We start from the raw sequence: 23,515 nt of genomic DNA, 5'->3' as shown, positions 1-23,515 counted from the left end.
TCACCGTTAGTACTCACCAGACGTGGCCGTGTCATCGTTAGTACTCACCAGACATGCTCGTGTGATTGTTAGTACCCACCAATACCTACTAGTACCTACCGGGCTCACAGTACGGCTTCTTCTCTCCCGTTTCTGGGTTCATCCACGTGCCCGTCTCGTTGCAAACGAACTTCGCTGTGTGACGAGATGGCAGAAAAACAACAACAACAACAACAACAAAAGCGAAAGCAAATGAGACGCAAGTGAGACACAATAAGTCGGACAAGGGAGCCAAGCAGTGAGTACGCCGTTGGAATCTGGAGCGCTTTTCCTAACGCCGTTTGTCAGTGGTGGCTGTCACAGACATTTGCGTAAAGTCGTGAGATCAGCGGCAGTGTAGCCAAACTCAAACTCAGCACTGTGTGCAAACTTAATAAATTCAAGATTCAGTGTGCAAACAATTCGAAAGGGTTTCATGTTGTAATGTCATCGTCACCTCCGGAATCCTGAAACATTTAAGCTCTAGTTTTTAGATCATGTTTTGGGCAATTCGGGTGGTTTTCGCTAAAGTAAATGCCGACGTGACTTCACATTCATATCAGATCACTTATACGAGAGTTATCGTGTCCCCTTGTTACAGACAGACACTAATGCTAACTGGGAACAATTTATTTTACCAGGTAAGGCCCATTGAGCTATCTACCCCCTTTCTTCAGAAGCGACTTGGCCACAAATGATAGCTCAACGAAGTGGCTTATCACGTGGAAATGTATAGCAGCCAAATACTCTAAAGGCGTGTTTAAAAATGCGGAGGGAAAAACCGGAGGACCGTGAGAAAATTCCACGCAACCACGGGGAGAACATAGAAACTCAAAATATACAGGCGTCGGGATCGAACCCACGACCTCCTGTATACCAGGCGAGGTATTTAACATCTCGCCAATGTGGGACCCCACCCCCCCCCCCCAATGGTGTGTCAAAACAAGAAAGGTTTACGTTTATTTTTTTTGTTCTTTTAATTTCCGTCGGTCCTGCTTTACGGAGGAGAAAAATAGCAAATGTGGACAGAAGAGAAAGCAGTAAAAGTTTACCGGAGGGTCTTCGTTTTACATTTCGGGCACATTCCTCGGTTTGAGGAGCGGTTAGAGTAATTCAACGCGTTAAGGCCCCCCTCAATTATTTACGAATGAGTTTGCGTAGGAAAGGTGTTCTAATTAAACCCCCGGCGTCGATGCCGCACGAGACTACGGGCGCCGGCTCTGCCAAGCGTCGAGTGTGAATTCAGGCGGTGGAGTCTTGCGGTCAGACCCCTCTCACCCAGTGTTCCAAATTTTAATCATTTTTCCTGGGCAAAAAGGAAACAAATATACTAAAGCTGGCTAGCACCTCACATTTACGGCGTCCTTTTGCTATCCCCGCTCCAATTTCAATCTAAAATTTAATTCCATTATTAAAAAGCAAGTTACGACTTTGGTGATATCAAGATATATATATTTGTTTCTATCAAGGGAAACCTGCATCGAATAAAATCATCAAAACAACAAACAGGTTTCGGAGTCGCAGATTGAAACGCAGAGTTAAATATCAGCAAGGCAAACGTGACAAGAGAAGATGTTCTGGAGTGATCAAATTCAGTTTCACACTTAAATCAAAAAAACATTTGTCAGATCATACAGGTTCTAGAGAGATCAGCGATTAAATCACAGAGTTAATTTATGCCCCCTCCCACCCCCTCAATTTTTTCAATGTATTTAATTCCTACAGCTATGCTAAAAGTCTTCATAAATCATACTCCTTTCACAAACACTGAGAAGACGTTAAACCGTGATGCTGCACGAAATATATATATGGGGGCAAATGTGAACTTTATCAAGAAGCAGTGTTTACTAACCGCTACAGAATGTAAGAGGGTGACCTAGGTTGTTGTGTTCGTTTCACGTTTTCACGGTCGTATCTCCAATTTCGTGCTTTTTGTACTTTCATCAAAGATCTTTGTTGCAAAAAACCAAGACGTCGCATATCTCAGCGGGCATTTGCCCGTTTGAAAAACAAAATTAATCTGTAAGGAAATTTCCCCAATGTGCGTACTGTATTGAACACTGGGCTAGTGCAGTACTATTATTAATCAGGGTTGGAGCGATGGATAGTGAACCGTGCTCTAAACCCAGCGACCTCAATTTGATTACCAGCCCCGGGGAGTGACCTTTGAACCATTTCTCCTGACCCATAGCCTTTCTCCAGCCTGCATTGCCCAGCGAGGTGAAGTACGGTAAAAATATATAAACACATGACAAACACGGCTTGCGGGAATCCTTCATTCAGCAGTAGATTGAGAAAGGGCTGTAATTATTAGCATCATACATCAGTGGCACATACATCGAGTACTGTCAGCGCTACAGCACCACGCACAGAGAACAACACTTAGAGAAAAGGGAACGGAACGTGAGAAGAATCACCGCGACTGTTTTATCCCTACTATTTTATTATGTTCAACAAAACGTTCTGTTGGCAACAACACAGAAGCCCCAGAGAGAGGGAGGGGAAAGCGGGAGGGGGGTCTGACTCTCATTTTCAAATTGTGTTAGCCTGACCTGATTCCACGAGAGTGCTGAACCTCCGTCAAATCTGAGGCGAAGGCCCAAATCCCCAAATGATACTTTGTTTTGCTTGACAAACAGAGTAAAAGGGGATCGTGGTCAGGGAAAGAAAAGATGAACTCTCCATCCGGGGTGTTGTTAAACAAATTCATATTAAATGAAGAAAAAAACCAAATGTTCTTTTCGCATTATTCTTTTTGGACGTTAAGAAGTTTTAGTTTCGTACTTTTAAATAAGTTTACTGCAACCGAGTGTCGTGCAGCTCGATTGTAAAAAAGAAGAGCTTTATCCATTCTTTGGGGGGGAGGGCATGTTTGATACGAGTGCTGGCAATTTTCCAAGATAGATTTGGCCACAAGAACGGCTTGCATAATATTAAAATAATGCATTATGGCTTGCTTATATCCTCAGCTTCCCTTGCAAGACGCCTCTTACAAAGGATGGCCCGCTGCTTTGAAAAATGTCTGGATCTTTGTGAACAGAACCTTTTTCCATGCAAATTTCAATCTATGGACTTTCGCCTGCTTAGCTGGTGCAAGCCATCACCCCCCCCCCCCCCCCACACTTTCTGGCTGGTGCCAGCTTTTGTCCAGCATTTTGAAAAGGTAAAGGTGCAGCCCTGAATTTCCTTGCCTGTGACCGCTACCTGGCGGACGGGCCTCCACGAGAGGTCGACGTTTCCCGTTACAGCTTTGGTCATGCCCTCTCCAGCTTAATGTCCCGGCGTGGCAGTACGAACGGTGGCGAGATGTTAAATACCTCGCCTGGTATACAGGAGGTCGTGAGTTCGATCCTGACCCTGACGTCCGTGAATTTGGAGTTTGACATGTTCACCCCGTGGTCGCGTGGATTTTTCTCCGGGTTCTCCGATTTTCCCCTCCACATTTAGAAATGTGCATTTAGAGTATTTGACTGCTATAAATTTCCACACTATAAGCCACTTCGTTGAGCTATCATTTGTCGCCAGGTCCCCTTCTGAAAAAAGAGCTACATAGGTCAGTGGGCCTTACCCTGGTAAAATAAAAAATAGTTTAGGGAAATAAAAAGGCAGGTTTATTAACCGCCCCCCCCTCCGCAACCGCCTCTGTCCACTGCAGGATAAACTGGTACCCCATAGTTGGTCGACCCACAGGTCACGTGCAGTGGAGTAAAGTTAGAGTGCTCCCACATTTTTCAAGACGTGTGTCCAGCGTGGTAGAGTTCACCCAAATACCCTCGAGAGTGACGCGCTAGACAATGCAAGGGCTGCACCGTTACCCATCATTATTTTATCATTATTATCATTTTCATGAATTTTTTGTATATAATTTTACAATTATTTATTGTTACTTTTCATAACACTTTTTAAAATTATTTTTCAATATTTTCTATACATATTTTATAAACATATAAAAAAAATCATTGTCATTCAACTTGCCCAAAATAGTTTCCGAGGATGCGCAAAAACTGAGAAAGCCCCGGGGAGGAGGAGCGCGAGGGCAAGGGGGCGAGGGGGTCGTGTGCGGCGGCGGGCCGCGTGCAGGCTCACTGGCGCGTTTGGAGCGGAGGTTGTAGTAGGGCTCGTCGCAGGCGTAGTCCACGCTGGCTTGGAACGTCGTGGAGTCGGCTTGCGTGCATCTGCCGTTGTCGAGCGCCAACGGTGGACCGCAGTCGACGACTTAAAAACAACACCATCAAAAAAAGCAGCATCATCATCACGGAGGCACGGCGGTTTACGCCCCGGGAACAAGAGCCGGCATTCGATTCTTGACTCGGCCGTTTTTCTGCCGCGCGGTGTTTGTGCGTTTCTCTCCCCCAGTTTCCTTGCATGGCTAAAACGTATTACAAAGTATCTGGCGTTGGCCAAATATCTACTCGCGAAAAAGAACATTGAGGGTTTCCCTGGGTTAACAAGCTTCAAGTAATAATAATATGACCATTCCAACTCTGAATGTTTCACTGCCAAGTAAGTCAGTATCGCCACGCTCAAATGTTATAACCAGGCATTTAACTCCGCACTCATCCATACAGTATGTCCTGAGGCAGCGGTGGAAATGCTGCACTTCTATGTCTGGGATCAGTCCATCTAGGCCAGGGGTCGGCAACCAGCGGCTCTTTCAGGACTGCTTCGTGTCGTTATTTATGAAGGACCGCGGACTGGTTTCCACCACGTGCGTTGCGGCTCTTGAAATATTTGGGTTTTTTTTTTACCAAATTCGAACAAAAATGTCCCTTCATGTCATTTTGGTAGGGATGACGATGGTGCTGCTGAAGCTGTTTTTGTAAAAAAAATTCTACTCAGAATTATTTAATTGGGACCCTCCTACCCTGCCATAATTACTGCACTAACCACATAACACATTGTATGATTACCATCGCCACTGCTGTCATCACATCTGTTATTCTCATTGCAATTCAACATTTATTTCATGTGGTGGTTGTTGTTGTTGATTTAATTTAAGTCCAATTTGCACTTCTGCAGTGGTTGTGACAAAGCCTTCACGGGCCCGCGATTTGATTTAAAAATTCTGTTAAAATGTGTTGAAAATTGTTTTCAAATTGCGTTCTTTCGTGTTCCTTCAGCCTAAGACCGAACCGCACAAAATGCACCCAGCAATGGTATTTGGCCAAAAATGCCAAGGACAGGACTCGCTTGAAAACGTCTTGAGACCTCATCCAAAGCTTTCTCGGGTAAATAACTGAAGTTTTTCAAATTATTACAGCAGAACCCCTCTTAACGACCGCCCTTGTTAACGACTAACCGCTTAATGACGGACCTCCATAGAGCCCAATGTGTAGTGTATAGTAGTGTAGTGCCTCCATAGAGCCCAATGTGTTAGATTACTGACCATTCCCCTGTTAACGACGGGCTGTTGGAGGTACAATAAATATGAATGCATTGATTAACCATTCTTTTTTGATATAACGTGTTTAAAATGTTGTTAGTATCTTGATGTATTATTATCCATTGTTGAAATATTATAAAGTAAGGTTTTTGGGCGAAAAATGCGGAACTTTCGATGCTATCGGAACGTCATTAAGAGGGGGTTCTACTGTATAGGGTGCTTCAATTTTTTTGTTAAACACTTATATGGGAATATCGTTTTTAACATGATAACAAGCGGATGTTAATAGCTTCAAAAAGTCAACGAGTCTCCACTTGTTCGCCATCATCGTCAACGCGTGCCTGGAATCTTCTCCAGGTGGTCTCCAGAGGTCTCCAAAGCCCGATAGGTGCATTTCTCGTGGCATAGTTGCAAATTCTCGAAAGCGTTAACATTTTTTGAAACACCCTGTAAGTTTACTCTTTATTTTTTCCTGCACATTTTGCTTGGCATTGACAGTGGGGTCCCCCTTAGCTTGACGAGTGCACCGCCGACTCACTGCGGCAGCTGGGCGTCATCCTGCTCCACGTGCCGTCGCTTTGACAGGCCATCTGCAGCGAGGGCACCACCTCATCGTCTTCCTCCTGCCCACGCCATCGTCATTGAACGTCATCATCATCAGCATCATCAGCATCATCATCATCATCGTCGTCCGTTCTTCCCGCCCGCACCTCCAGTTAGCACGGTTGGAGTTCCACACATGTACATGACCTGCAATTTCTACCTCACTGATTCAACGAATTCAATGTAAAACGGTTAAGTTATTCTTCTTGGCTATTTAGGTAAAGTCACGTAGAAGGAAAATAATAAAATAATAAAAATAAAACATCTCAAATGCAAAGAGGTTACAAACTCGCAATATTCGCGGAGAATTGCGCATGTAAGAATTTATGATTTTCGATCCATGCAAAAAAAAAACCCCTATGCAAATGATGCATGCTAATTTAACGTTTAGGCTAATGGGCCAAATAAGAATGTACAAACCAGACAGGAAAATATGACGTTGCAGACGAGATAGTAAAAACGTCTCAACAAGTAATTTATTTCGATTTAAAGCTTTCGTGACTGCAGGGATTCATCTTCTTGGTTCTTTCGGTAAAGTCACGTATAAGGGAAATAATAAAATAATAAAAATAAAACATAATAAAATAATTCTCACGACGTTTCGGCCACAACGCAAGCAGCCGTCCTCAGGTGAAGAACAGGTCTGTCGGAAAGACAGCGTCCGAATGACAGCCCTGTTCTTCGCCTCCGTATTATTCTTCTGTCGCCTATACCGTGGTTACTGCTCCCACGATCTTCACTTGCCGATTCCTCCGCCCATGCTGAGGACTCAGCCCACCCGACACTGACTGTTTCAGCTAACCCATACCTTGTTGTGCAACCGCCACACACACAGCAGGTCAAGAAACGTTTCTCTTCCTGATACTTTCCTCGCAACAAATGCCCGACGTTGAAATCCCCTCGCATTGTCTCATTTCCCCAAGTTCTGATAGTGACCTTGCTAATCTCAAGAAACCCTTAGCACGTACACCTTGAACTCGCACTATTTGTTGCCTGTCGCTTGCCATTTTTGGGGCTTTGGGCCTGCCCTCAGAAACCGTAATAAGATAAAATAAAAAATATAAATTCAGTCTTGAATTGGCCTGGAGTACGCTCATGAAAGAACTAGGCCCATGGATGGTTCCTCACTAAGCATGACCACTGCCATGATTAAGTTAATTGTCTCCATCATTTCGACTAAAATACCGTAACTACAACTATTTATCACCGCTACCAATATCCACAAAGACAACCGATGAGGGATGGAGTTGGCAAATTTAATCCAGTTACATAATGTATGTATGTTGAACTTCTTTCGCGCCATACGTAGACAACCGTGCTTATCGGAGGTTACAGGGCAAGGACTACACAAAAAGCAGTTCTAAATAAATGAGTTTCCAACCGAGATTTAAAGTGCAAAGCTCCAGTGGCTTACTAACATCGGAAGGACGATGCGTTACACGGAGGAGCAGATGTTGCTCCCCGCAGCAACGAGGATGGTCAGACGGATCTCGCGGGTTGCTGAGACCAGGTCAGAAATGAAGAGGCGAGGAAAACGCCAAAAGTTCATACCGAACTCAAACAAGCAGAACGACGAGTCGACTCAGGCGGCTCGGATGGGAAACGTCTTTCGAAGGTAATGGAGGGGTGAAGAGGTGGGTTTGAATTCGTGCGCCATATATGGTGAGCCATGCATGAAAGACTGCAGAGTTGATGTGGAGCTGATGGCCCTGGACAAAATAAGAGAACCAGGAAGGCTGAACCCCCCCCCCCCACGTCACGAGTGGGGCAATGAGGCCGTTATCAAAAGAAAGGAGCCCTGATGTTTCTGGTGCATTCATCTCATTCCTCGATCACTGATGCGCACGCAGGGGCATGTTGACATGTCTGGACACGCTTGCAGAATTCTAGATTTGAAGCTTTCGTGACTGCAAGGATTCATACTCTTAGTTCTTTCGGTAATGTCACGTAGGTAAAAAATGAAATAAAAATTAATAAAAATAAAACAATAAAAAAATTATAAATAATAAATTATATACTTGCAGAATGTTCGCTAGGGGCCAGTGGTGTCCGAGATAGCCCCTTTGTCAATAACAAATAAACACAAGTCTCATCTGGTCAACACTGCGTCATAACATCAAATTATATAACGGGATGTTCATGACGAAGGACCCTTCCCTCAGAGTTGAAAGTGGGTCAGTTCTACTCGGAGATTGCACTTTATACTCCGGTGCATTAATAACTTGAAATAATGTGGACACACGCGCATCTAGGAAGTGACGTTTCTTTTCTACACTTTTTGAGCAAATTGCAAATGTTGAGCGTGATCGGCAACTACGAGTCAGACAAATTTTCTGCCCTTTGCTCTGAGGGAGAGACAGTGTCAGAAACAATTGCTGTGTGGGTTGTCGCGGACGCCGCTGAAGCCGCTCTCCGACGTGTTTGTGGGTTGTGCCGCGTGTCATTCCGAACGACGAGCGTTTCTACAGGGGCCTCTGGCACGTGGAGCGAAACGCCGGACATCGGAGAGTCAGAAACGTTAGCCTATTGCGGTGCTGCATGTAAATTACTTGGTCAAAAGGCAGTATTCATGACCAATGTAGCGTGGTTTGTATTCTTTTTGTTTTCACCCCGCTGCTAACACAGTCCCTTTAAATGTGTTTTTTGTCTCTGAGCTCATGAACGATGGTTTTGGACAGCTGGGAGCAGCAGCAACTCTCCCCGGAGTATCAGCTGGTGGGAGGAGGAGTGATGCCCACCACAACAACAACAACAACCCACAGCAGCACTGAGCAGCTAATCATAATAATTTGAATTTATACAGTCTACATTCTAAAGGCATCTCAAGACGCGGCGCAGGGCAAGTGTATAAAACACACCTCCATTGAAGGGGCACAAAACAGGGGAGAGAGAATGTCAACCATGAAAGGTGCACAAGCGTGACCTCCCCACGGTTCGGAGGTTGATTCTAAAACACAGCAACGTGGCCCAAGAGGGAGAGTTAGGTGGTGCATATGCCCCCTCACAGTCTAAGCAAGCAGTTCCCGGTTGACAGATGTCTGTCCCTGTGTGGCACGAGGCTGTACCCAGAACCAGCCTGCAAATGGGCAATAGCTCGACTCCACAGGGAGGAGGGGCGGAGCAATGTTGCAATGTGTGTGTTTGTTTTGTTGTTGTTGTTCAAATTGAGCCACGACTCACCTGAATTAACCTGTAGCCAGTGTTACAGAAGAACACCACCTGGTCCTTAAAGGAGTAAGAGTCCTGGACTGGCTCGATGAATCCGTGTGCTGGTTCCACCACCATGGGGCATGGGGTACCTGCGCAGCAGAGCAGAGGGTGTGGTGCTAAGATAGGTACGCAAGAGAAATCCATAGGATCTCGTTTTTTTTTATTTTTTTCTCCGTTATTATCCCAATTGCTCTTTCGGCATCGCACGACAAAATATCTTGTCGGATCGCTCACAGGGTGGCGGTGCGGGCCTCCGTGTTCAGAGAATGGCCCACGTAAGCGGACATCGCAGATCAACAACACCTTGGGGTCAAATTCGGATCGGTGCAAACTGATTTAGCGTTTGACTTTCAGCAGATTAATGGGTCCAAATCGGTGGGAAACAGAAGTTTGTTTGGAATTTACTTTTGCACCAATACATGGTTTTGGGCTGGTCTTAATAATATGTGTGAAAATCGCGGGTGCTTTCCAATTTTGCCGAGTGTTCTATAAAATAAAGGACACTGATGGAGTTTAAAGACACTTCTCTTCCGAAACTTCTGAATATTAATGTGTCCGCAATTTAAATTGTGTGAAGTGGCTTTACCGCTTTAGATGTCATTATTATATGATTTTGTTAAAGCTGATTTTCTTGAAGCCGCTTTAGAGGTGGCTTTAATAATAATAAAAAATCCTCACATAAATCAAAAGCCCTCTGATGTCATTGAATTAGAGATAAATCCTGACATCAAAAGAACATTCACAGAGCTGAACCGTAAAGTAAGATATTACGAATACGTGAAGGATAATTTAAAATAGTAATAATGATCATCTGTTTGAAAAAATATCCGAGCAAACGAATTCATGTTTAATTTCAGCGTTTTGTCAGGATATACAATTTTCGGCAGGGAACAGCCGTTAGCAGGTGAGCGTAGTAGCGACGGGCGCGTGTAAGGTAGCTACTAATTAATCAGTGCCTGCAACATTAAAAATGCAAAGCAGCTGTGGTCACAGTTGCATCGGTGACAGGGGAGTTATTTTCATAGGCGTTCATGGATTAGGTGGACAATTAAGGGACTGCAAGGGGGCCCCTCTTAAACCATTAAGCAGTTACGACTCCTATTTATCGTTTTATTATTTCATGCCGTTATCAAAAAATGTGGAAGCTCCATTAAACATAGTATTCATCAGTGCTCAGGCGAAGATGGATTGCAGTGCACCTGGAAATATATACAGTATTTAACGTTTTTTTTTCTTTCCTTCATTCACGAAACATCAAACTAATGTCGGACGATCCAGGACTCACATGTTTACAACAGCTCTCTTATGGATTTAATTATTCTTTCAATTGCAATCCCAGCGAACACCCTGGATGTATGGGAGGCACCGTTCACAATATATCAAGTATGGCCTGGGCCTGCCCTAGGTCGACCCGACCATAAATTAGTACCCGACACAGCACGCGTGAATGACAATAATGGGGGGGACATGCAAGATGCTTGCCCTGTCACCGTGCCTATTACGTTAGCCTTGATGATAGTAATAACTCACGGCACTTTTTTTAATATATTGCTGAATGAAGGTCTTCTCATGCCACGTCGGTCACGGGGGTCGTTTGGCTTTTCCTATGCAATGGAGTACGCGTGTTCCGCCGCGCGGCGTTCTGACCCTTGGAGGTGTAGTGAATCTTCCAGCCCGTGTTGTCCCCAGACTTGTCGCTGGTGAAGACGATCTCGGCCACGGGGCTTTTGGTCTCGATGGGGTCGGGCAGAGTCTTCCCACAAAAAGGCCCCCACTGCTGACCGCCCGACCGAATCTGATGCAGGCGCGTGGGTGCACGCGCGAAATAGACACGCACAGACACACACACATACGCAAATTCAGAGGCGTGGGTACAGACCAGGGCTGGCGCTAGGGGTTGCGCTGGGGTGGGCCCTGCACCACCACACGGCCCTTTGGCACCACCCCAAGTTCACTCTCCTTCCTTAGAGGTGCAGCACCGTGATCGTGGCCCATCATACAACAGCTGTCCTGGCCCTCACATCCAAGAGGAGCTGGAGCCAGGCATGGTGGTCGTGGGTTCGATCCCAACCCTGACACTTTTACATTTGGAGTTTGCGTGTCTCTCGCCCCATGGTCGCGTGGATTTTTTCTCTGGTCATCTGTTTTTTTCCCTCCGCAATTATAAGCATGCGTTTAGGGTATTTGGCTGCAATACCTTTCCACTCGATAAGACACTTTATTGAGCTATCATTTTGGATGGCCAGGTCGCTTCTGAAAAAGAGCTACGTAGCTGAGTGGGCCTTACCTGGTAAAATGAAAATAGTTTAGTGTAGGTGAGAACTCAAGAGACAATGACCTCTACCATGGGCCACCAAAAGTGGCAACAGCAAAACAAATACACTCAAGTGCGGCTTTGATGCAAATAGAATCGACACGCGTGTCACAACGTTGTACGTACCGTCACGCTGTCGTAGGGGCAGTTGTCTATGTGGGGGTGCAACTCCAGGTCGAAGGTCTCCTGGAAGGCAAGGTTCAGCACAAAGCCCTCCTCCAGGCGCACCGTGTAGCTGCACTGGGAGGCCCACGGGTAAGGCTTGGGGTACTCTGGGCTCGACAATTCGCCCTGCCGCTCCGTGAACACGAGGCCATTGCACTCCACTGGCGGCGGGTGGGAGGGCGGGCACCACGGGGGGAGGTGTGGTTGGCACAGTTATACAATTGGTCAACCACGCAGGGCCTCGCCACGTTTGGGACACGACAGCGTGGCGCAGTGGCCTCACGGATAGAAGTGCCCAAGTTCGAATCCCAACACGGGGCACCTTTCTGTTGCAAGTTTTGTATATTCTCATCCGGTTTTTGCATGGGTTTCCTCCGGATTCTGGAGTTTACTCCCTTAGCTTCACACGTCACTAGTGTTAGCCAAACATCGCATTGCCAAAGATAATTAGCTGGATATCACTCAAAGGCATTACACACAGCAACATCGCCCGCTACTGCAAGACTTGACAGGACCCTGGAGAAACATGTTCTCGAGACGATGTGAGGCTTCCCCGGGTAAACAAGCATAACAGCAAAAATATAAAATATTAATAATAACAACAAGGGCTCATCCGAAGCGAAGACTTGACATGTCGAATGCAATGACGCATCATCCAGGATGACGATGCCACAGAAGGTGTGAGAATCAGAATATTTATTTACACTGGAGGAATCCGATGCAATATGAAGCTTTTTTCACAGATGTCCAGCAGATCACGCATCAGATCACTCATCAGGTGTAGAGGATTCCTTATCGCATGCGACTTACCAGACGTGACCCAAAGCACCTCGCGGAGTGTGTGTATGTATGTGCGTAAATGTTGAACGTCTCTCGCACCGTACATAGCCAACCGTGCAAATGGAGAGGCGCGTTGAACCTCGACCAAAAATACTGTGGACGTTCTCGCGATTTGTCGGGCTCTCCTTACATTTCGCAAGGGGACACCCCCCCCCCCCCCCCACACGCACACACACCATGTACACGATTGGCACACCTGTGCAGGTGCGTCCGTCTGGATCCAGGGAGAAGCTGTGGCGGCAGGAGCACAGGAACCCTCCCGGGTAGTTGTGGCAGAAGTGGTTGCAGGCGAGCTCCTCGTGCTCGGCATACTCCACGCACTCGTCGATGTCTACGGGCGCCAGGGCCGCAAAGCGCGTTCCACGGGGAAGGTCACATGGAAGCAGCCAAGCGGCCGGTTGCATCGAACGCCCGAAAGTGAGAATCCACCCCTCAATTGACACCGATTTAAAATAGCACCTCAAGTTGTTTCATATAACTCGAAAACCAGGGTAGAAAATACCCCAATCTCTACCTCTCCTCCCCTTACAGGCAAAGACAAAGATCCCCCAGTGTAAAGACTTTAACAGACTATTAGGGCAAGTGCTGTTAGCGAGCACCTATGAAAGCTGACATGGGGGGAGGCGGTGGCCAGCGCCACGCCTGGCCACCTTTGTCTCCTCCGTGGTAATGTTTACACACCACGTCAGCTCCTAATTTTTACTCATATAAGGCCTAGCCAACCTAAGCGAGGTCCGGGACTGGTTGGGCTCATCAACGCTGATGTTAGCCATGGCCAAGAATCAATTTGCTTGTCAGGTTTGCACCACTAGAGATTTAACCACTACACTACCGCAATAGACAGTCTGACAGTTGCTCGCTCCATAAACACGGTGCCAAGGTCAAATGGATTCGCCGCCTGTAAATGAACAAATCAATTAACATTTTTATTTTCGGTAACTGCTTCCACAGCGTTTAAACCCAGAAAAACAGACAGACGCTCCTCAGTGCTGTCAGTTAAGGAGGGTTGCCACCTCTGACCTACAAAAAAGCAGGGACATATATCATGGGAAGAGGAATATCTAACAATACTGGAAGAGGGGAGAACCTACAGGTTCAATGTATCCTCTCGAGTGGTGAACTATTCCGCAAATCACAGAACGGGAGACTTTTAATATTCTGGGATGACTCGCAGATTTCCCAGGACAACAGCTACCTCGACACAAGAGGATGGATCCTGGAGAAAAGAAAAAAAACAGGCAACACTACAGGACTCATGGTTCAGGGCCTACCCACGGCGGTGAAGTGGCCCGCGAACCCCGTGTAGTGCTCCTCATTGGAGTAGTCGGAGCGGAAGGTGACCGTCATGGTGTTGCCGGGCGCCAGGATGGGCTCCTTCCCGGGGACCTTCTCTGTATCCGTGCTGTACTGCCCGCAAAACAAGCCCAGCTGCTGCTCGCCTGCCATCACCTGTCCGGGGTCGGGTGACAGGTGATGTGGGGTTAAAAAAAGCCAAATCGCATGCCCTGAAATGTGCTTTCCCACGCCGTCTTCGCTGCTGGCAGAAGGGATTGTGTCGAGTCGCCCTCCCACGGAGATCGTCGGCCGACCGTTTCGCTCGGGTTGAGGGTGGCGAGATGGCTGAGGTCAGCGTTTCAAATCACGTGTGTAAAAATGGATGGTATGTTTAACACGTAGGCTTTCGCGACCAATATTATTCATAATCAACGTTTTTTGGGTTTAGATCGCGTTATTCTGGTGAATTGCCCGATGATGCTGAATGCAATTGCCAGCAAAACGTCGTACTCAAATTGTAAATGTTGTGGTTTCACGCTTCAACACACCGGTGGGCTAAAGCAGTGAACTATTTGTCTTTTGTCAACGTGGCACTTTTTTACTGATTGGCCGTGTCGGGTGGTGGAGGGTTACGACACATTTTAAAATAACGCGATCTAAACCCAAAAACGTTGATTATGAAATGGATGGTATATTTGATTCAATTATAAGTTGTATGCATTGGGTCCATGTGACCCCTGCAGACCAGAGTGACCACTATATTCACCACCATGTAACATTATAATGATTATATTGAAATCGCCAATAGCATTTCCCCCCGAACTGCTACTGCTTGGGAGGTGGAGTGTCGTGGATACCATACGGTCGCGGGATGGTAACTACCTCGCCTGGTCTCCAGGAGGTCGTGGGTTCGATGCCGAACCTGACGCCTGTATATTTGGAGTTTGCGTGTCTCTCTCTCCCCCGTGGTCGCGTGGATTTTTCTCCGGGTCCTCCGGTTTTTCCTTCCACATTTATAATCAACATCGTGCGCTTCGAGTACTTGGCTGCTATAAATGTGCACACGATGATGAGCCGCTTCGTTGAGATATATACTCTTAGTTCTTTCGGTAAAGTCACGTAGGTAAAAAATGAAATTAAAATTTATAATTAAATAAAAAATGCTCTTTTAATATTAACTTTCATTTCATTTTTTACCTACGTGACTTTACCGAAAGAACTAAGAGTATGAATCCTTGCAGTCACGAAAGCTTCAAATCTAGAATCGTTGAGATATCATTTACAGTCAGGTCACTTCTGAAAAAGAGCTACTGTATACAGCTCAATGGGCCTTACTCGGTAAAAAAATAAAAAAAGTTTCGTTTATTTTTAGTTTAAAGGAGTGGAAATACTCACATTTTACCCCACCACAGGGGACCTACCGATTGAATCACTGTGGTGTACCCAGATATAACTTCTGAGTAAACAGAGGTGGGTAGGGGTCAGGGGGGAGATTTAAGAAACTTGCTTCATCGTTACAGCTGCAGTGCTGGATTTCGAGTTCAGTATGCTCACCATTACAATGTGGCAGCGTCTCCGTAGACACTGCATTGAGATCACACATTGTCACATTAAAGTGCCCCCCTTGCTCGGTGAACAATTGGCGGTGTTCATCTCCATCGTTGGCTCCGAGTGGGAAAGAGTTTAAATGCCACTGTTCTGTGGCAGGGACCATTCCTCTTGATTAACACAGCCACGGTTGATCTCTAACACCAAACGGTGCAGCCTCGTCACAGTGGCTTTGCTCCATCGGCCGCAGGGCGATGACGACGACGATGATGGGCTGAGTTGGCCCTGACCAGGGACTCAAACTTACGTTGAAGTGGTGATGAGCGCGGGGCTCTATCGCTTGAGCTACGGCAACCTCCACACGCGTAACATGTGCATGCCATTTGGACGTGCCGTACATGTAACCGCCTACAGTAATTGTCAGCGGTCCCATGTTTCGCTTACACGTGTTTCCTGAAACCGCCTTGGCAGTCTTCCTTTAAAATGCTTCTCTGTCACGTTTGCTAAACATTGCTCATACGGCCCATCAGACATGATGAGGTGGAAGGAGGGGGGTAAAATGGGGTACACCGATACCAAGGCTACAAGCTCAGGTGTTGGTGTGGGGGTGGGGGGCCGGAAACACAACTGAAAATGTGTTGTAATATGATAGCTTAGCGAGTAACCATGTCCCGAGAGATAAATGCCAAACAAAGGGTTGCATTGTGGTTAAGCATCCCAGCTATTTGTGCGCACACAGTTCAATCTCGCCTCTTGTCCAATAAGAGAATAACATTTCAAAAGCACGTGGTGAGTAAATATTGCAACCCTGGCTAGCATCTCGGCCTGGGGAAAAAAGCTCCCTTTGACAACGGGGACAGGGGGATGGCTAGGGATGAGGGCCCCCCAGCCAACAATATCATTATTTACTGTGGTTCAGAACCAGCCCCCCGCTCCAAATGAAGAAAAATAATTGTTGCTATAGTTTGTGCCCCTTTGGTAAAGGAGCACGTGTTATTTTTGACCGTTTCTGGCCTTAATTCAGATTTTATTTTTGTACACCCCCACCCACCCACCCGCCCAACCGCTCGCCTGGCCCGCATTCGTCTCCGCACAGCATGGCCACACATCTGTTCGGAATCATGGGGATTTCTAAAGGCTCGGTTTGCATACACACACACACACGCACAAAGAAAAGACAAAGATCCCCCGTATAGCCTTTTAACAGACTGTTTAGGCAAGTACCGTTAGCGGGGAGGACTTATGAACGCCGACACGGCACACGAGAATCATATGTAACAACTCAGTGTCACCTTGCGGAATGAGTCATTTTTCCGAAGCAAAAATCAAATAAACGTTTAAATTAGCCGGCGACTAAAGCACAGCTCTAGATATCTGATCGATCATTCTCCAATGTATGTATTGACGAAGGCAAGCCACGTGTGTGGACTCTAAAATAAAACCACTCTCTTCGTAAAAATGAAAGTCCTTGCGGGAGTTTCTTTATAAACAATTTGTACGAGAACCATGCAACGAACGAGGAAGTCCTGCAAAGAATAGCCAAAGACAGTGAATCAAGACTCCTCGGTCAGGTCAAGTGGATGGTGATGGGAGGGAACACTGGCAGCTGGATCGGCACGAGGCGGATGCTGCTGGGACCCGCACCACCGAATATCCCTTTGGCACCACGCAAGTTAACCCTCCTTCGTGGTGAATCACTGTGCCCTCGCCCCCCACACGCACACAACAGGGTCCAGCCCCCCCCCCGCCCCCATCTGTGCAGAGTTGGAGCCGGGCCTGAGTGGAAGGTGTTGGGAAAGAGAAAAGGCCACGATCTGACCGGACGTCAAACCGCACCTGACGGGACGGAAGCCGTCTCCGTTGAGAGACGATGGTGACGGACGGAGAGAGAGAGAGAGACACTGGAAGGAGACATCGGTGAACGATCGTGGCCCAACGGTCTAAGACGCCATGGGCCTACAAACAAGACGCGCGTGTGTGAAACGCGCGCACGCGCGAAAGAGTTCCGCGGGACCGGCTGGAGGCTTCTGGGGCGATTTCTCACCTTCAAGTAGTCGTACTCGCACAGGTACGACGGCTCCACCTCGAAGTGCTGGAACTCCAGGCGCAAGCGGTACCCGGCCGGCACGGACAGCTGCCAGGTGTGGACCACCTGGTTTTTGTACGGCGTCGGGTAGCCGGGCGACGTGAACGATCCGCTCATGCCGCTCAGGCGATGCTGCTTCTCGGCCACCAGCCCGCACAGCGCCGGCGGCAGCAGCAGCAGCAGCGGCAGGAGCCACCGCGCGCTTGAACGAGAAAAGGTGCGTTACCCTCACGCGCGCTTCTGTCATCCATTATTTAATCGCCCCGGTGCCGATAACGCAGTGACCCAGGGGGCAGCCTCCACGGGATGGCCGTGTCTTGCTGCGGCCGCTTTAAGAGTCTCTCCGGCGGGCGCCTGGTCTGATATAAAATAAATTCGTAATGAGGGCACTTTCCCCAGGGAGAAATTGGTGAAGGTGCACATGCCTGTAAAGTTCTTAATCAAGCCGCTTCTGGCAGACGGGGCCTCCACTCGGAGGAGCTTTACAAGTCCGCCCTTCCACTCTGCCCAGACGTCTTGGAAAAGGTAAGCAACCCGACACTTGCCTAGACCACACGGGAAATCTCTCGATCGAATCTATCGACTGCCTGTGTGGTGTACAGTACATTTATAGCGTTGGGTGGACAGAAGGGTATTTGAGTAAGGCCACAATTGTTTCAACTGCTGCGCCAGGAGATGGAATCGAATGGGAGACTTCTGGACTGCAAGTCGAGCGCGCTGACCGTCATCGCACCACGGCAAGCAACATTAATTTTCCCTGCGGGTAGCTTCGTGCCAGACGTAGCGCTTGGTGGAACGAGTTCTCCCGAGCATATGAATATAGGTAGGCAGGTGCCAGGAAGTCCTCCCACGCGTGAGCATGCCAGCGTTGGCTATTACGTGGCGAAATAAAAAATAATAATTTCCATGGTCCCATCTGTTTGCCTATAAACCGTCGCCTGAAGAAGTCTCCTGACGTCGTGGGCATATGTGTGGCATTACGTGCAGGTGTGCAGGTGGTGTGGTAAAAAAAAAGTAAACAAAAAATCCCAGTAATTGCAATTATATTTCTCGTTAAAAAATAAGCTTTTCCACACCGTGCGTATTTGTATTTATACGCAGATATGTCTGAATCATCATCAAAGACATTAATCTCACCATCTGGAACGCTCTTCCTTCCGATATTAGGAAGGCACTGGAACATAGCACTTTTAAACTCGTTTCTTTGAACTGCCTTTTGTTGTTTAATTTGTTATCCTTCCCCCGCACCTCAGATGAGGACGGTTGCCTACGTACGGTGCGAAAGAAGTTCAACGTACATCACGCCCCTCTTGTAAGGGCAGTGCAGTACAATGTAGATCTGACATACAGAGCTAGGAAAATACATGTGGTTTAAACCAAAGAAAATATCATATATATACATTCTAAACACTATCAGTTGTTATCCATAATTTAAACTTTGTCTCTCTCTCGCTGCTTATCTTTCAATATTTTAAAACAATAATTAATTCAACTGGCCTTGGCTAAAAGTGCCTCCTTTTGAAAATATGGACTCATAATTATTTGTTCTTGCTGTTGACAATGCTTTCGTAGTTGGCGGATCAAGGTCCAGAACCAATGTCAACATTTAAAAACTCTTCGCAGGAAAGGTTTCACTTTTAAAAGACAAAACACGCGTGTCAATACGTGTTTACGCAGCAACAAAGCTTGTTAGCCCTTTTGCGTGTAGCCAGTCACGGTTGGAAAGATGCATGTACCATGCATACCACCGCGTGCTTGGAATTAAGTAGAGAGACAGAAAGAGGAAGACGTGGACTAGATAACAAACGAGTTAAATGCGTAATTCAAACACTTACGCCAAGTAAGCGTGCTTTGGAAGGACGCGTGGAAAAGAAAGAATGATGGCGGATGATTATAAGCATTGTTGCTGCTTCGGAACGCAATGCGTCCGAGGGCTACGTGGATTGTTGCATCGCAAGAGAACGAGAGACGGGAAAAGAGCTTGGGGATGCCTTTGTCCAGCAGTAGATTTATTTTTTCTTCTGATGATGATGATGCATCACGGCCTACATCAAAACCTACGATTTTAACTTGAACAAAGCAAGAATAGGCCGCGTCACGTCTGCGTTCAAAATCAGAGCACTCGGACGGCGCTACTGTTAATAACTTTCTCCGGCTCTGTTAAACATGGGTCGTTTGGCGATGCTTACGACTTGGGGGGGTGGAGGTGAAAAAACTATTTGGAATGCAGTGGTACCCCGGAGATCGAACTTAATTCGTTCCAGAAGGCCATTCGAACACCGATTTGTTCGAACACCGAATTAATTTTCGCATAAGAATTAATGTGAATTACATTAATTAGTTTCACACACAAGATATCTCTCATTATAAAGCATTTTTACACGAAGTTCACAGTAATTACATGCATAAAATCATACAAAAAAAACAAGAAACAATCAATAAATGAAAAAATTAGTAAATATATGGAATAAATGAATGAACATTGAACTTCACTTTACCTGTAGTAAGGGGAGTTGATGGCTTGAGTGGAAGGTGGTGGTGATGAGGTGGTGGTGGTGTTATTGTTAGGAAGGGGAGTCCCCTTCCATAATAACGTCAGGTAACTGCCCTTCTGGGGTTCTTTCTCTTTTGTGCCTCTTTTCTGCCACTAACTGTGAGTCACTTGAGCCCTTTCTGACTAAAAACTTATCTATAGAGGTTTGTTTCTGCCTTTCATACGGTAAAACCTTTGTCTGGGCAAGCGTCATGCACGCTGGCCATACGCGTCTCAGCCGTACAGGTGCTTTCAAGTCGCGATTGTCCGTTCGACCTCCGAATTTCGCTCGTTTTCGGGGGAAAAAATGTTCGGAAATATCGTTCCAACACGGAATTGTTCGAGTTCTGGTGCGTTCGATCTCCGAGGTTCTACTGTACAGGCTTGAACGTAAGACTTGATTATATTCCGTGGAGCTGCATGCATTCTCACTGGAGCATTTTGTTTAACAATGATGCTAAGAAAGTTATCAGCACGTCGGCTAACGATGCAAGCAAACCTTGCACGGGCGAACATTGATCGCTCTTGCTCACGTGTTAGAGAGCAACATTAATGGCGGGTTATGACGCTGCTGTCATTGACGTCACAGGTAACCAGGATATGACGACTCGAGCGGGGATTCATTTCTCAGGGGGTGGGGAACTTTCAACAGTCGCTGAAGCCCCCCCCCCCCCTCAGACCGCAAGGCCTTGTGGGAGTGCATCATTTGGGCAGCATTAGCTCAGTACAAGCAAGGTCTGGATCAGTTTCGAAATAAGGCCTTTGTGCTCAATGGGAAGTATCAAATATACTTTTTTTTAATGTGTATGTGGAGGGATTGATATATGATGGAAACGATGTATTCTTAGTCACCTTATTTACTTATATTCTCCACAACGACGCTAATGATCACTTTGAGTTATGAAAAATAAGAATAGGGTTCATCCTTTCTGGCAATAGAATAGAACAGGAGGTGTTAAGGTGTCCAAGCACTAAATATAAACCTTTTGCAAGGAATGGTGTCTGCATTAACCAGACACGGTACTTGTGGTGAACATGCAAACAAACATGCTCTGGTAATTATATATGCATGGCCAATCAGCCTTCAAAGACAATGCATACATTTTCAGAGCATGTTTTGTTTACATTGAACAGGTTCTGTGAATAAAGTCGTTATCATTGCCTTTTTGGTTTTATTTTTCCTATGATTCCAGACTCATGGGACACCCGGTATACGTTTATATACACAGAGGGACAGGTATGTATACGGAGGGATATCGTCTGTACGTTATCCTTGGAGCGACTACGATGAGCAACACAAGGAGGGAAAGTGTCCAGTGAGCAGGGTAGGGGGACGCTTTAGAATCAAAATATTGAATTATACTGGAGGAATCCGATAAGCTATAAAGCTATTTTTCACAGATGTCCAGTAGGCGCGGGTCAGAGAGTTACAACAACAAACGATACAAACACACCATAGGAGTGCAACGTATAGGAAAAGTAAGAAAATCATTTGTTTCAATCTAACCAGGTAAGGCTCACTGAGCTATTATCTTATTTTTCATAAGCGACCTGGTCACAACAATGACAGCTCAACGAAGTGGATGGCGATCACGTGAAAATGTGTAGCAGATAAATTACACTGGTCAACAAAAAAAACCCCATTTTTTCTGGCCTGGACTTTTGCAGCTGTTTTAGACTAATTTCAGGGTGCTGATTCCAAATCTGATCTCAGATTTGCTCTATCACATCATTTTTATGCTATCGGCATACCCCATTTTCATTGATTTTACCCGAAATTAACTCTGTCACTTATGATTGCAAGTTGTTGCGAGTCAGTGACTGCTTTAGTGTTAAAATATGGTGCTGTATTTTTAGGATAGTGTGTTTATAATATCATTTTATGTAGATATCCACATTTATTTAATATTTTTCTTCTGCAGTTTTTATTGAAAATGCAATATTTGATATCTCAAAAACCTGATGTGATAGACAAAAACTGATGCCAGATTTGGAATCAGCACCCCAAAATTACCTTAAAACCGTTGGAATACCTTATGCCAGAAAAAGTGTGTTGACCAGTGTATAATCTAAACGCATGTGTAATTATAAAATACGGAGATCTGAGCACCCGCCTCCCCTTCTAAATCGTTAGTCAATACAAAAACATAATGTTGGAGAGCGCTGGACAAAATTAAAACATTAACACAACCAGGGACGACGTTTCTGCGGGTTATGAGCTTGTTAGAGCAAAGGATGCAAGATGAACAAAAAATCAGATCGTTCCACGGTCCGTTCAGAACGTGTGCGTAACGTTCGCCTACCGTTGACGACGTCGTGTACGGCCGCGGAGTTTCCATACACCCCGCCAACTCTTCGAACGCAGTTAACGTTACCGAAAACGAATGTGTACCACGCACGGATATTACCTGAACATGCTCGCCATGGGTGCCATCTCCGTGCCAGGCTCAGGGAGAGAGGGAGAGAGAGAGCTTTGGCTCAAGCGTCTAAATTAATGAAATAAGCGCAACTTGCTATGGGGCGGAATCCACACACACACACAAAAAACACTGGGCGCACACCATTGGATGAAAGTTGGCGTTCCGTGACCCAAAGAGAACGTCCGAACAACTGTGGTTTGGGTGGGGTGGGGGTCGCCCCGTCACTTCGCATTGCGCGTCTGTCTTTGTGTGTCTATGCAGCCCGAGTGGGGAGCGGTGGCGCAGTGGTTAGCGCATTGCGTGTCTATCTTTGTGTGTCTATAAAGCCCGAGTGGGGAGCGGTGGCGCAGTGGTTAGCGCATTGCGCTACGAACCCCGGTTGACCCAAGTTCGATTCCCCCCCTACTCCGCCCGCTCACGGAAAACAATGGAATATCTGCTGGGTGTTCCCCTAGGTCGACTCAGCCGAAATAATGAGTACTTTACATGCGCTCTCTAACAGCACTTGCTCCAACAGTTTGTTAAAGGTCACACGGGTAATATTTGGATTTTGCTTGTGTATGTCATCGTCATTATCAGTCATTATCTCTCCTCTGCTGGATGAAGGCATCGCCACGCCTGTTTTTGCCATGCAACAATCTTATGTAGTTCCTGCACGCAAGCCGATTTCATCGCTCCGTCTCCGCAGTGGACATTCCCTCGTGCGTGTTTCCCTCCTTTGGCCGCTACTCCGTCATTAGTTTCGACCACCCGCCAATCATCCCTTCTCGCGGGGGAAGAATATATTTCAAAACTTCTCTTCTCTTAAAAAAACACAACATACGCAGACACAAATACTCAGCTGGTGTGAAAGGTCGGCGTTCCGTTTGTCTGTACATTTGTTCGTCAAAAACATTATAAGAGCCTCACAGAAGTCCTGAATCAAAAAGTTCTAGAAAGTGGGAGGTAAATAATTTATATTAAAAGGTTTAAAAAAATTGCCCAGCCCCCCCCCGCTCAAAAATCTTTTCACACCCCCCCCCCTCATTTTAACATTTTTATTTTATAGGCACATATACCTACACACCCTACATTCAATTTCGATGTAAAGCTTTCGTGACTGCAGGGATTCATCTTCTTT

The 23,515-nt window shown here is 46.3% G+C and overlaps 1 protein-coding gene across 1 annotated transcript in view; it reads right to left on the bottom strand.

Annotated features, from left to right (window-relative positions):
• The window catches only part of LOC144942763 (mannan-binding lectin serine protease 1-like), a 44,297-nt gene extending 21,844 nt beyond the window's left edge, over positions 1–22,453 (bottom strand). The window contains exons 1-10 of the mRNA XM_078869662.1: positions 22,384–22,453; positions 17,401–17,644; positions 13,805–13,982; positions 12,730–12,864; positions 11,655–11,854; positions 10,862–11,009; positions 9,185–9,303; positions 5,940–6,024; positions 4,105–4,233; positions 100–174 (exon numbers count right to left, since the gene is read on the bottom strand). Of these exons, the coding sequence (XP_078725788.1) occupies positions 100–174; positions 4,105–4,233; positions 5,940–6,024; positions 9,185–9,303; positions 10,862–11,009; positions 11,655–11,854; positions 12,730–12,864; positions 13,805–13,982; positions 17,401–17,644; positions 22,384–22,409 (1,339 nt within the window). The 5' untranslated portion in view covers positions 22,410–22,453. The remainder of the gene's footprint in view (positions 1–99; positions 175–4,104; positions 4,234–5,939; positions 6,025–9,184; positions 9,304–10,861; positions 11,010–11,654; positions 11,855–12,729; positions 12,865–13,804; positions 13,983–17,400; positions 17,645–22,383) is intronic.
• Between the last annotated feature and the right edge of the window lie 1,062 nt (positions 22,454–23,515).

Source organism: Lampetra fluviatilis, chromosome 28, assembly GCF_964198595.1.
Source record: "Lampetra fluviatilis chromosome 28, kcLamFluv1.1, whole genome shotgun sequence".
Taxonomy (NCBI): domain Eukaryota; kingdom Metazoa; phylum Chordata; class Hyperoartia; order Petromyzontiformes; family Petromyzontidae; genus Lampetra; species Lampetra fluviatilis.
This window is presented reverse-complemented; position numbering and strand designations above follow the sequence as displayed.